Source organism: Gossypium hirsutum, chromosome A09 (assembly GCF_007990345.1).
Source record: "Gossypium hirsutum isolate 1008001.06 chromosome A09, Gossypium_hirsutum_v2.1, whole genome shotgun sequence".
Lineage (NCBI taxonomy): Eukaryota > Viridiplantae > Streptophyta > Magnoliopsida > Malvales > Malvaceae > Gossypium > Gossypium hirsutum.
The window spans coordinates 50,281,841-50,294,023 of NC_053432.1; the positions used below are offsets into that span (position 1 = coordinate 50,281,841).

The 12,183-nt window shown below is 40.8% G+C and overlaps 1 protein-coding gene across 1 annotated transcript; it reads left to right on the forward strand.

Annotated features, from left to right (window-relative positions):
• The first annotated feature begins 1,447 nt into the window (after nucleotides 1-1,447).
• Nucleotides 1,448-5,334, forward strand: LOC121206003 (uncharacterized). Its single transcript, XM_041076156.1, has 6 exons — nucleotides 1,448-2,093; nucleotides 2,352-3,178; nucleotides 3,260-3,594; nucleotides 3,639-4,663; nucleotides 4,748-4,983; nucleotides 5,092-5,334. Exons 1-6 carry the CDS (start codon nucleotides 1,448-1,450, stop codon nucleotides 5,332-5,334), a joined length of 3,312 nt encoding a protein of 1,103 aa, XP_040932090.1.
• The last annotated feature ends 6,849 nt before the right edge of the window (nucleotides 5,335-12,183 follow it).

The following is a 12,183-nucleotide window of genomic DNA, read 5'->3' on the forward strand; positions in this document are numbered from 1 at the left end:
ATAGAAGGACCGTAAGAGCTCAACCTAGATAGAATTATACCGTAATTATTACCCTTGCAGGTTATTTTTGAGTTTATTGTTATCATGTGATACTAACTATCTCCTTTTTTTTGTTGCATATCATTTTGCATTTAAAAGGTATCGATTTTCGGTCAGTTTCTAAGTTAGAGAGTTTTATTATGGAGAACGGACTTCTTGATAGAGTGGAAGACAATGCCAACGTCCATAGATGGTCTGAGCAAACTCAGTTGGAAAAGGGAGATAGTATAGCTGCGGGATATGTGTCAGAGCTATAAGGATATACTCGCATCAGTGTTACGCAGAATAATCTCCAAGAGCTTAAGGAGATTTGGGATCAATGGGGCAACGAGACTAAATAGTTATTCTACGGTAATTACGGAGACTTACCTTACTTGCTCGATGTTCAAATAGATGAGCACTTGTTCCGAGCCCTCGCTCAGTTTTGGAATCCAGCGTACAGTTGCTTTACTTTCGAGGAGGTAGATTTGGTGCCTACCGTAGAGGAGTACACTGCCCTGTTACGTTGTCCCAGGTTCCAGGAAGATAGAATCTATTCTAGAGCTGTTAATGTCCCTACCTTTTGGAAGAAATTGATGGCTATTACAGGGATGAGCGAGCAGTGGATTACTGCCAGAATTAAAGAGAAGGGCGAGTGCAAGTGCATTTCATGGGATGCTTTGAAGGATTTGATTTTGACACATCCTGATGAAGCAAAGAGGGTAGATGTTTTTGCCTTAAGTTTGTACGGATTGATGGTGTTCCCTAGGGCTTTGTGATATGTGGATGAGGCAACCACAGATCTTTTCCATAGACTCAGTAAGAGGGTCACCTCTGTCCCTGCAATATTGGCAGAGACATTCAGGTCCTTAGGTGCATGTAGGAAAGCCGGCGCAGGCAGGTTTGTTGGTTGTGCACAATTGCTTCTAGCTTGGTTCTATAGTCATTTTTTGTTGATAGATAAGGTCGTTTCTCAGGTTTTCTTTGAGGATTACTCACCGCTGAAGGACATAGTCACTTGAATTAGGAGAGTTGATGTTCCAGAGGAGAATTGGATTGCACTACTTCAAAATCTTCAGTCGAAAGATGTTGAGTGGAAAGCTCCGTGGATGATTCCTGGTGAGATTCTTTACTGTTGCGGCAGTTTCAATTGGGTCCCTTGCTCGTGTTATGGCAGTTTGGTTTGAGGCAGTTCGTGCCAGCAACTCATTGGCTAACTCAAAGTGAGTTCGCATATAGAGGAGCCGATTACAAGAAAAGGGTCGGTGAGATCTCTAGCGCTTAGAACAAGACGTGCCAGTTGAAAGGAGTAACTATTGGCCCTGCTACGACTCCAGAATATGTCGAATGGAGAGGAAGAAGGACCAATGATAACATTCCTGAGCAAAATATGGAAGGAGCCCAATCGATGGAGGAATATCTGTAAGTGATGCCCTCGGAGTTAGAAATTATGAAGCAAGAATTTGAGAGGAAAAATCTGGAGCTCGAGAAAAGGATAGCAAAACTTGAAGAAGAAAAGATGTACTTGAGTTTAGATATCGATGTACAGAAGATGGAAGTCAAAAAAGAAAGAAAGGAAAAGAGGAAGATTGAAGAGGATAGAGATGACTTGAAGGAACACTACAAGAAGGCACAGGTATCCTTGAGAAGAGCGAAAATAGAAGGGTCTTCAAATCAGTTGCAGAAAGAGGTCCAAGAAGGAAAGGTTAGAGTTGAGTACTGGGAGAAGAATTTTCAGGAGATGCAATCGCGGAATTTGGCATTAGAAGAAGAGAATAAAGGGTTGAAGTCTAAAGTAACTGAGCTTGGAAGATCCCTTCGTTGGCATCGCAACCATGATTCTAAGGACGAGTTAAAAGAGCTAAAGAGTAAAGTTGAAGATTTGGAAGCAGCATTTGAAGAAGGTAAACTTCAGATCGAGCAACTCGAGACGCAAAGAGATTATCTAAAGGGAGAGCTTCATCAGTCTAGAGGACAAATTAGAGAAATGGATCATCTCATGGAAGAAGCCATAGCTCAGATTCGAGAGGTTGCTGAATATGTGCAAGACTTGGCTGTACGTGCCGATGTATTGAGTATGATGTGTGGGTCATCGTCAGACATAGGGAGAGAGTTAGCCCTTTTATTAGATAGAGTTAAAACTTTGGGCATTAGGGCGAAAGCGTACTTGTAATCCATATATATGTAAAGATATTCTTTTTCTAAATAAAGTACTCTAAATGAGATTGAATCGAGATTGATGCCTTTGTTACATTCATACATTTGCATTACATCATATCATATGCATTCAAGGTTATAGAAAGACCCTAATTAGTTAAAGTTTCTTTATAAAGGTAGAAAAGAAAAACTGGAAATTACACATCCTTACGGAACTCGCACTAAAACTAAGAGCATGGATCAAAGGTTTGAGCAGTTGCAAAAGGATATGCAAGACCAGTTGCAAGAGCAGTTGGCTAAAATGCAGAATGAGATGAGGGAACAAATGATGGAAGCTCAGAGGAATATAATGGCCGAAATGGCTCAGTTACTAAGGGCCACTGATAAAGGAAAGGCTCCTATGGCCATCACTAAAGAGGAAAATGAGGGTCCTCCTCCAGGTTTTACACCGCTGCATGTATCATTGCAAACTGAGGCACCTCCTAGAAGGCCATCTACTACTGTGAGGCCTCAGCATGGGCCGATTGATGCTGGTGTCCATGTGAATTTCCCGATTGGTTCAGGGCTTAATATGGGTGACAATCTTACTAATCCTCTTGTTCCCGATCTAGATATGGTGGAAAAGGAGGATTTGAAGGCCGAAGCTGCAAGGCAATTGGATGAACGCTGCAGATGGTTAGAAGAAAAGTTCAAGGCTTTGGAAGGCACTGGCAATAATCATGGGGTTGATGCCAAGGACTTAAGTCTGGTCCCAAACCTAGTGTTACCTCACAAATTCAAAATGCCAGAATTTGAAAAGTACAATGGCACTACTTGCCCAGAGGCCCATATCACAATGTTTTGCAGAAGGATGACGGGGTATGTAAACAATGATCAGCTGTTGATCTATTGTTTTCAAGATAGTTTGATAGGAGCGGCAGCCAGATGGTACAATCAGTTGGGCCGGGCTAGAATAAGTTCATGGAGGGATCTTGCACAAGCCTTCATGCAACAGTACAATCATGTAACAGACATGATCCCTGACAGGATTACCCTGCAAAACATGGAGAAGAAGCCTAATGAGAATTTTAGGCAATATGCACAGAGGTGGAGAGAGGTAGCAATGCAGGTCCAACCACCACTGTTGGAGAAGGAGACCACTATGTTATTTATTAATACTCTGAAAGCCCCATTTATTACTCATATGATTGGAAGCACTACTAAAAGTTTCACGGACATAGTTATGGCAGGAGAGATGATAGAGAATGCCATAAGAGGAGGAAGAATTGAGGGGGAAGTAGCTAAAAGATCAGCCCCAAGAAGAAAAGACAACGAGGTAAACAATACAAGTGATTTTAATTCAAAAGCAGTCACTGTTAGCCAGCCCAAAGTAGCCACAGTTGGGCAACAAGGCTCTCAAAAGCAGGAATCCAACACTAGGCATGAGAGGATGCAATTTACGCCTATATACCTGTGACGTATAGGGAGCTCTATCAAAATCTATATGATGCGCATGCTATAGCCCCTTTCCATTTAAAACCATTACAACCTCCGTATCCTAAATGGTATGATGCAAATGCCATATGTGAGTATCATGCTGGAATATCGGGGCACTCAATCGAGAATTGTACTGGATTCAAGAAAGCCGTAGAGAGGTTGATCAAGAATGGGGTTTTGAAATTTGAAAGTACCTCAAATACTGAGAATCCTTTGCCGAACCATGACAATCAGGGAGTAAATGCCATTGGTGAAGCTGATGAAAAAAGGGAAAAGGAAAAGTTTGATGAGATAAGGATGCCTATGAGGGTAATCTGGGAGGAGATGATGAAGAGTGGTATGTTAACCTCTAAAAACACGAAAGAAAGAACATGGGAGTACGGTAAGTTTCGTGAAGATTGCGAGGAATTCAAGGCCTTGGTACAAGGCTTCATAGACAACAAAGAGCTACAGGTTTACGAAGGTAGCTCTAGTGAAAAGCAAGTATGTGTGCTGGAAAATGAACAGCAAAGAACCAGTAGACCAAAGATTATTATCTCCCTGCCAGGGAATAATAAAATGGGGACACCAGCAGCGCCCAAGGTTATTATCCATACACCTACTCCTTTCCCTTACAAGGATAGCAAGAAAGTACCATGGAGTTATGACTATAGCGTGACGGTGCCGGGAGAAGGAAACATAGCCAGCGCATCTAAAGATGTACGAGATGAAGGTTCCCATACGCGGAGTGGGAAGCGTTATGATATGGGGGACGTCAGAGTGGAGCCCGCAAAACCCAAGAATGTTGAAATTGAGAAAAGGAGTGAAGTACCTGTTAACGAGCCAGTGAGGGAGAAGGAAGCAAAGGAATTTCTAAAGTTCCTTAAGCATAGTGAGTACAGTTTGGTCGAGCAACTGTGTAAGCAACCAGCACGCATATCGGTTTTAGCCTTACTGCTAAGCTCTGAAGTGCATCGAGAAGTGTTGTTGAAGGTACTCAATGAGACATATGTCACTCATGATATATCTGTCAGTAAGTTGGACCGGTTGATAAATAACATCAATGCTGATAATTTCATCTACTTCAATGATGATGAAATTCCACCTGGGGGCATAGGGTCACCTAAGGCTTTGCACATCACCACTCGTTGCAAAGGATACACGCTTCCAAGTGTATTTATTGATAATGGGTCCGCTTTGAACGTCCTTCCATTATCTACATTGAACAGATTACCCATCGACAGTTCGCACATGAAGACATGTCATAATGTGGTAAGAGCTTTTGACGGAACTGAAAGGAAAGTAATGGGACGAATTGACATCCCTCTGGAGATTGGACCAAATACATATGAAGTTGATTTCCTAGTAATGGATATCAAGCCCTCCTATAATTATTTGTTGGGGAGGCCATGGATACACTCAGCAGGAGCGGTGCCCTCTTCACTGCACCAAAAATTGAAGTTGGTGATAGATGGACGCTTGGTAACCATCAATGCAGAGAAGGACATCATAGCAGCTGTCACCAGTAAAGCCCCTTATGTAGAGACAAATGAGGAGGCTATCGAGTGTTCTTTTCGTTCCTTGGAAATTGTTAATGCTACCTTCATTTCGGAGGGAAGCGAGGTACTGGTTCCCAAAATATCTAGAGCAACAAGGATGGCCCTGCAAGTAATGATGGGGAAAGGAGCATTGCCAGGAAAATGACTAGGAAAACAGTTGCAAGGAGGGATTCAAGTCCCAAAATTGATAGAGAAGAAGGATCGTTTTGGTTTGGGTTTTAAGCCAGACCATAAACAAAAGAGACGGGAGATGGAAAAGCGTCAAGTAAGAAGGAAGGCGCGTTTGAACGGAGGAGAAGTAGAGTGGGAACTGATGAAATTCCCACCTATATCCAAAACCTTTAAGTCAGGAGGGTTGCTGGAAGAAGAGAGTCATCAGATCAATGTTGTACATAGTGAGTGGTTTGGACAGGAAAACCTCGAGGGTATTCGCCCTTACGAACCGGGGATTTCTCTAAACAATTGGACTGCGGAGGATCTTCCTGTAGTCTTTAGAAATATTTCAGAGTAATTCTCGAAACATGTTTATTACTCTAGGGCCTAGGAGTAGCAAGATTACATTTGTGAAAATAGGCTTATGTTCATCTATTATTATTAAAATAAAGCATAACTTTTAAGAGTATTGCCTTATTTTTATCAACCAATATTCCTTTAAATTCTAACAACTCTTATTCTTCTATTCATAGCACATAAATGATCATTCTTAAATTCATTCATTCTTTGTATATTCTTTCATACCCCTCACAGGTCTCTAGATATCAATGATATGAGCGCTAATACTGCCGCTCCTGATTTCTCTTGTGAGCAAGACATGTGTTTAGAGGAGCCTCAGGATTTTGAAGATGTTCAAGATTGTGACGTATCTCTCGATCTATTAAGAATGGTAAGACAGGAGGAGAAACAAATCATGCCACATGAAAAAGAGGCAATAGAGAATATAGCCCTAGAGGAAGGGAAGGAGGTGAAAATTGGAACACTGATCGCTAATGACACAAGGCGTAGCTTGATTGAGTTGCTTCAGGAATTCAAGGATATCTTTGCATGGTCTTATTAGGATATGCCCAGATTGAGTACTGACATTGTAGTACATCGTCTTCCGATAAGACAAGAATGTAGACCGGTCCAACAGAAGTTGCGAAGAATGCGGCCAGACATTGTCCTAAAAATAAAAGATGAGGTCAAGAAGCAGTTTGAAGCAGATTTCTGCAGGAAGTGAAGTACTCTGAATGGGTAGCTAATATTGTACCAGTCCCTAAGAAAGACGGGAAGGTACGAATGTACATTGATTACAGAGATCTAAACAAAGCAAGCCCAAAGGATAATTTTCCTCTGCCACACATCGACACTTTAGTAGACAACACAGCGGGATATTCGTTGTTCTCCTTCATGGACGGCTTCTCAGGATACAATCAGATAAAGATGCATCTAGAGGATATGGATAAAACTACTTTCATAATATTGTGGGGCACCTTTTGTTATAAAGTAATGCCGTTTGGGTTGAAGAACGCAGGGGCAACATACCAACGAGCCATGGTAAACTTGTTTCACGACATGATGCATAAGGATATTGAGGTATACGTTGATGATATGATTGCCAAGTCGCGAATAGAAAAAGAACACATTAAGGTCTTGAGAAGATTGTTCTTAAGGTTGAGAAAATTTCAGTTGAAGCTCAATCCAGCAAAGTGCACCTTTGGAGCCAGATCGGGGAAGTTATTAGGCTTCGTAGTCAGTGAAAAGGGAATTGAAGTTGACTCAGACAAGGTCAGAGCCATACGAGAGTTGCCTCCACCACGTACTCAAAAAGAAGTTCGAGGATTCCTAGGAAGGTTGAATTACATTGCTCGGTTCATTTCACAATTGACTGAGAAATGTGATCCTATCTTTCGTCTCCTCAAAAAGCACAATCAAGGTGTTGAGGATGAAGAATTCCAGAATGCTTTTGAGAAAGTCAAGCAGTATTTGTTGAATGCTCCAGTGTTATCTCCGCCTAGTCCAGATAAACCATTAATACTATACTTGTCAGTGTTTAGCAATTCTATGGGATGTGTGCTTGGTCAGCATGACGAGTCAGGGAAAAAGGAAAAGGCAATTTATTATCTCAGTAAGAAATTCACTGACTGTGAAATGAGATATTCACCAATCGAAAAGTTGTGTTGTGCGTTGATTTGGACCACACGGAGATTAAGACAGTACATGCTATACCATACTACTTGGCTCATCTCAAAATCAGATCCATTAAAATAAATGATGGAATCAACGGCTCTAAATGGAAGAATGGCGAGATGGCAAATTTTGCTTTCAAAGTTCGATATAGTCTATGTAAGTCAGAAGGCTATCAAAGGAAGTGCGGTGGCAGACTTCCTGGCTAGTAGAGCTTTGAAGGATTACGAGCCATTAAATTTTGATTTTCCAAATGAGGAGCTAATGTGTATAGCAGCAACTGAAGATTCTCCATGGAAGCTAAATTTTGATGGGGCTTCTAATGCAGTCGGAAATGGAATTGGGGCAGTCTTGGTATCCCCGAATGGTGACCATTACCCGTTCACGTGCAAGTTGGATTTTGACTGTACAAATAATATGGCTGAATACGAAGCTTGCATCATGGGGCTCCAAGCAGCCATAGAAAGAGGCATAAAAACCCTAGAAGTATATGGAGATTTTGCGTTGGTAATCTATCAGCTAAGAGGTGAATGGGAGACAAGAAACCCTAAATTGATCAATTATCGAATGTTAGTTTTAGGGTTACTAAGAGAGTTCGATGACATCACCTTCAACTATCTCCCACGAGATGAGAATCAGATGGCAGATGCTTTAGCAACCTTGGCTTCAATGATTAAGGCAAACAAAGAAGAAGAGATGAGACCAATTCAAATGAGTGTCTATGAATTTCCAGCTAGCTGTTGTAACCCTGAAGAGGAAGAAAAGGATGACAATCCTTGGTATCAGGATATATTGCGATATGTAAGAGATCGTAAATATCCAGCACAGGCATCCGAAAATGACAAACGAACCCTGAGAAGATTAGCTTGTGACTATGTTTTGGACGGGGATGTTCTGTACAAGAGAAGGAAAGACCAAGTATTTTTGAGATGTGTTGATGCTATGGAAGCCAAGCTAATTCTAGAAGAGGTTCATGAAGGTGTATGTGGTACGCATGCAAATGGGTTCACGATGGCAAGACAAATCATGAGGTTTGGCTATTACTGGGCCACTATGGAAGGAGACTGTATCAACTATGCCAAAAAATGCCATAAGTGCCAGATTTATGGAGGCAAAATTCATGTACCACCCTCACCTTTACATGTCATGACGTCTCCATGGCCATTTTCCATGTGGGGCATGGATGTCATCGGACCAATATCGCCGAAAGCTTCGAATGGACATCGGTTTATTTTCGTAGTGATATACTACTTTACAAAATGGGTAGAGGCTGCTTCTTACGCAAATGTTACCAAGACAGCTGTAAGTCGATTTTTGAAGAAGAAAATCATTTGTCGATATGGAATGCCTGAGAGGATCATATCCGACAATGCATTGAATTTGAACAACAAAATGATAGCAGAGGTTTGCGACCAGTTCAAAATCAAGCATCACAACTCTTCACCCTATCGTCCGAAGATGAATGGGGCAGTGGAGGCTGCCAATAAGAACATTAAGAAAATAGTGGGAAAGATGACTGAGACTTATAGGGATCGGCATGAAAAGCTACCGTTTGCACTCTTGGCTTATCGAACGTCTATTAGAACTTCTACTGGGGCAACTCCGTTCTCGTTAGTTTACGGGATGGAAGCAGTTTTACCTATTGAAGTGGAAATACCTTCTCTCTGAATTTTAACAGAGATAAGGTTAGATGAAGCTGAATGGGTTCAGTCTCGATATGACTAGCTAAACTTGATTGAGGAAAAGAGGTTGAAGGCTATCCGACATGGCCATATGTACCAGAAGCGTATGATGTGAGCTTATGATAAAAAAGTTCGTCCAAGGGAATTCCATGAAGGGGACCTTGTGCTAAAGAAAATCCTGCCCATTCAGAAGGACTTTAGAGGAAAATGGATGCCAAATTGGGAGGGGCCATACGTCGTGAAGAAGGTTTTTTCTGGTGGTGCATTGATTTTGACAGAAATGGATGGAAAGAGTCTACCCAATCCGGTGAACTCAGACTCAGTCAAAAAGTACTTTGTCTAAAAGCGAAAAGAATCCAAGGTGAAAACCCGCAAAGGGTGCCTTGAATTCAAAAAAAATGGAGAGTCCAAGGTGAAAACTCACAAAGGGCACCTTGTGACCAAAGGGATTTTGAGTTGAAAACCCGAAAGGGCAGCTCAAATTTTGAAGGGCACACAGCAACCTTGCTATACTTGACTTGACAGAGAGTGAGGCACAGTGTACATTGGGGCATCAACAAAGTACTTTGGATCTTTTAAACACATGCCGAACTCAAGAAAGGCTTCGGGGAGCTAATGTATAGATGCTCAAGCAGCGATATTTAGAGCATCTGATTTTTATCCTATCTGCTATCTTTAGATTCTATTTCTTCTTAAAGATATGCTATCAGACTTATTTCTTTTGTACTGTTAACAATTCGAATCCAATTATTCTCAAAGATTTACTCATCTCCCGATATTTTTTAAGTATGTTGCATTGAAATAATGATAGATGAACTAAAATATTTTCACAAACGAAGTTTTGCACATTACTTTGGAATTTCTGGATAATACAAGAAACTAAAATAGGACAATTGTTCGAGAAATTCACGTAAGTAAGGAATGAAGGAACTTGAGGGATTTCTTTTTCAAAAAGAAATGGATGATTCAATTCTTACAGACATCCTCAGTAGATCATAGCATTGGAGGAAGGCCTACAAGCTAAGTAGGAATAAAGTTTTGAGAAAGAGAAATGACTAGGGGTCATATTCACAGCACTTTGCATCATACCATGTTAAGGGCATTCGACTCATTTCAATCATGGCATACTTAGGCATAGGCACATACTCATCTTACAGGTCATAAAGATCAAAGATTTCAACATGGCGGCCTTATGCTTATGGGAAATAAATTGAAAACAGCAGATCTAGACTTTAGACATTTATGTTGAAGCAGATCCAAGATGATTTGGTATTCTTGTGTCTACAAGAAACAAATCGAGGACATAGTAGATTTGACTCTCAGACGTTCTCAAAGATAGCAGGTCTAACCTTCAGATGATTATACTGAAACAGAGCCAAGATGATTTGGTATTCTTGTGTTTACAAGAAACAAATCGAAGACATAACAGATTTGACTCTCAGACATTCTCAAATATAGCAGATCTAACCTTCAGATGATTATACTGAAGCAGATCCAAGATGATTTGGTATTCTTGTGTTTACAAGGAACAAATCGAGGACATAGTAGATTTGACTCTCAAACGTTCTCAAATATAGCAGATCTAACCTTCAGATGTTTATATTGAAGTAGATCCATGATGTTTTGGTATTCTTGTATTTACAAGGAACAAATCGAGGACATAACAGATTTGACTCTCAGATGTTCTCAAACAGACTCAAGATGGTTTGACATCCTTGTGCTTACAAGGAAGAAATCGAGGACATTGCAGATATAACTCTCAAATGTTCTCAAACAGACTCAAGATGGTTTAAGCACCCTTGTGCTTACAAGGAACAAGTTGAGGACCTTGCAGATATGACTCTCAAATGTTTTCAGACAGACTCAAGATGATTTGACATCCTTACAAATAGAAGAAGTAGCTCAGTTTGATGGAAAGCAGATTGAAGATCATGGAACCGGTCAAATTTGGGTCTTTCTATGAGTCTTTGCTCAATTCCTATTACATAGCAATGAGCAAAGAGGGGCAGTTGTAAAAGCCCAAATTTAATCGGGCTGAAAGCAGAATATGAATAAATATTTATTTAAAAAATGTCCATTAAAGTCTATTTACAAATAAACAGGCCTCAAAGCCTGGTGAGCCCAAAGCCCGTTACACTTGTAACCTAATCAGGCCCAAACTACCCAGCAGACCCACAAACACCCGTGACCCAATCAAAACTAGCTAGCCCAAATTCAAAAAGCCCAATTGGTCCAGCTTGTTACACCAAGGCAGGAAACCCTAGGGTTTCTGCCTTTCTCCTCGCGCCGCAAGTAGAAGCTTCCAAAAGCAATTTCAACGGATGCGTCTGCTCGTCTCCCACGATATTTCAGTAACCCTCCATTAGCGCCGTGATCAGTGCACACGTCTACACCAGCATAGTCACTGCCGGATCCCTCGCTCGATTGCCTGCAAGAAAAGGAAACAAACATCATATACGCAAAAAAGCAGAGTAGAAAATGGCAAGGAAATCGCAGCACATCAGTCAAAGATACAATAGAAATCAGAGATTTCTTTCCTTATGTAACAAATCCGTAGGCTATAAAAAGCCTTTGTAACTCTTGTAACGATTACACACACACGCATACAGAAATAAAAAAAAAGAGAATACAAGCAGCTTCAAAGAAAAGGTGATTTAACTATGTGTTTTTTTTCATTTTAGAGCATATGCATGTATGTACATCATTTTAGCAAAAAATAGTAATTTTTAAAAAGGGGAAGAGATTACCTGTGGAAGGACGAGGATTTTAACCCTCAGACCACCGTATAGGGTGGCGCGTGAGCGCGTGAGGAGACCCCTGGACGGAGGCTCAGCAGCTCCGGGATCGGCCCCCGAATCCTCTTCCAGAGGATTTTTTCTTTTTCTTTTTGAAAATGGATGTTAAAATGATTTTGGGGGCGAAGTTTGATTTATATAGTCTATTTAAAACGGTGTCGTTTTACAACTATAGGATCCGCGCGTTGACCCGATTACCCGGGGAGGATCCGCGCATTTTTGAGAATTGGGTTAATTACCCAATTGGTCCTCTCGCAATTTTTTATACTTCTAATTTCATTTTATTTATTTTTTTAATTTGGTATTAATATTTTAATTCTATTTCAATTCGACCCTCCCAATGATTTACAATCG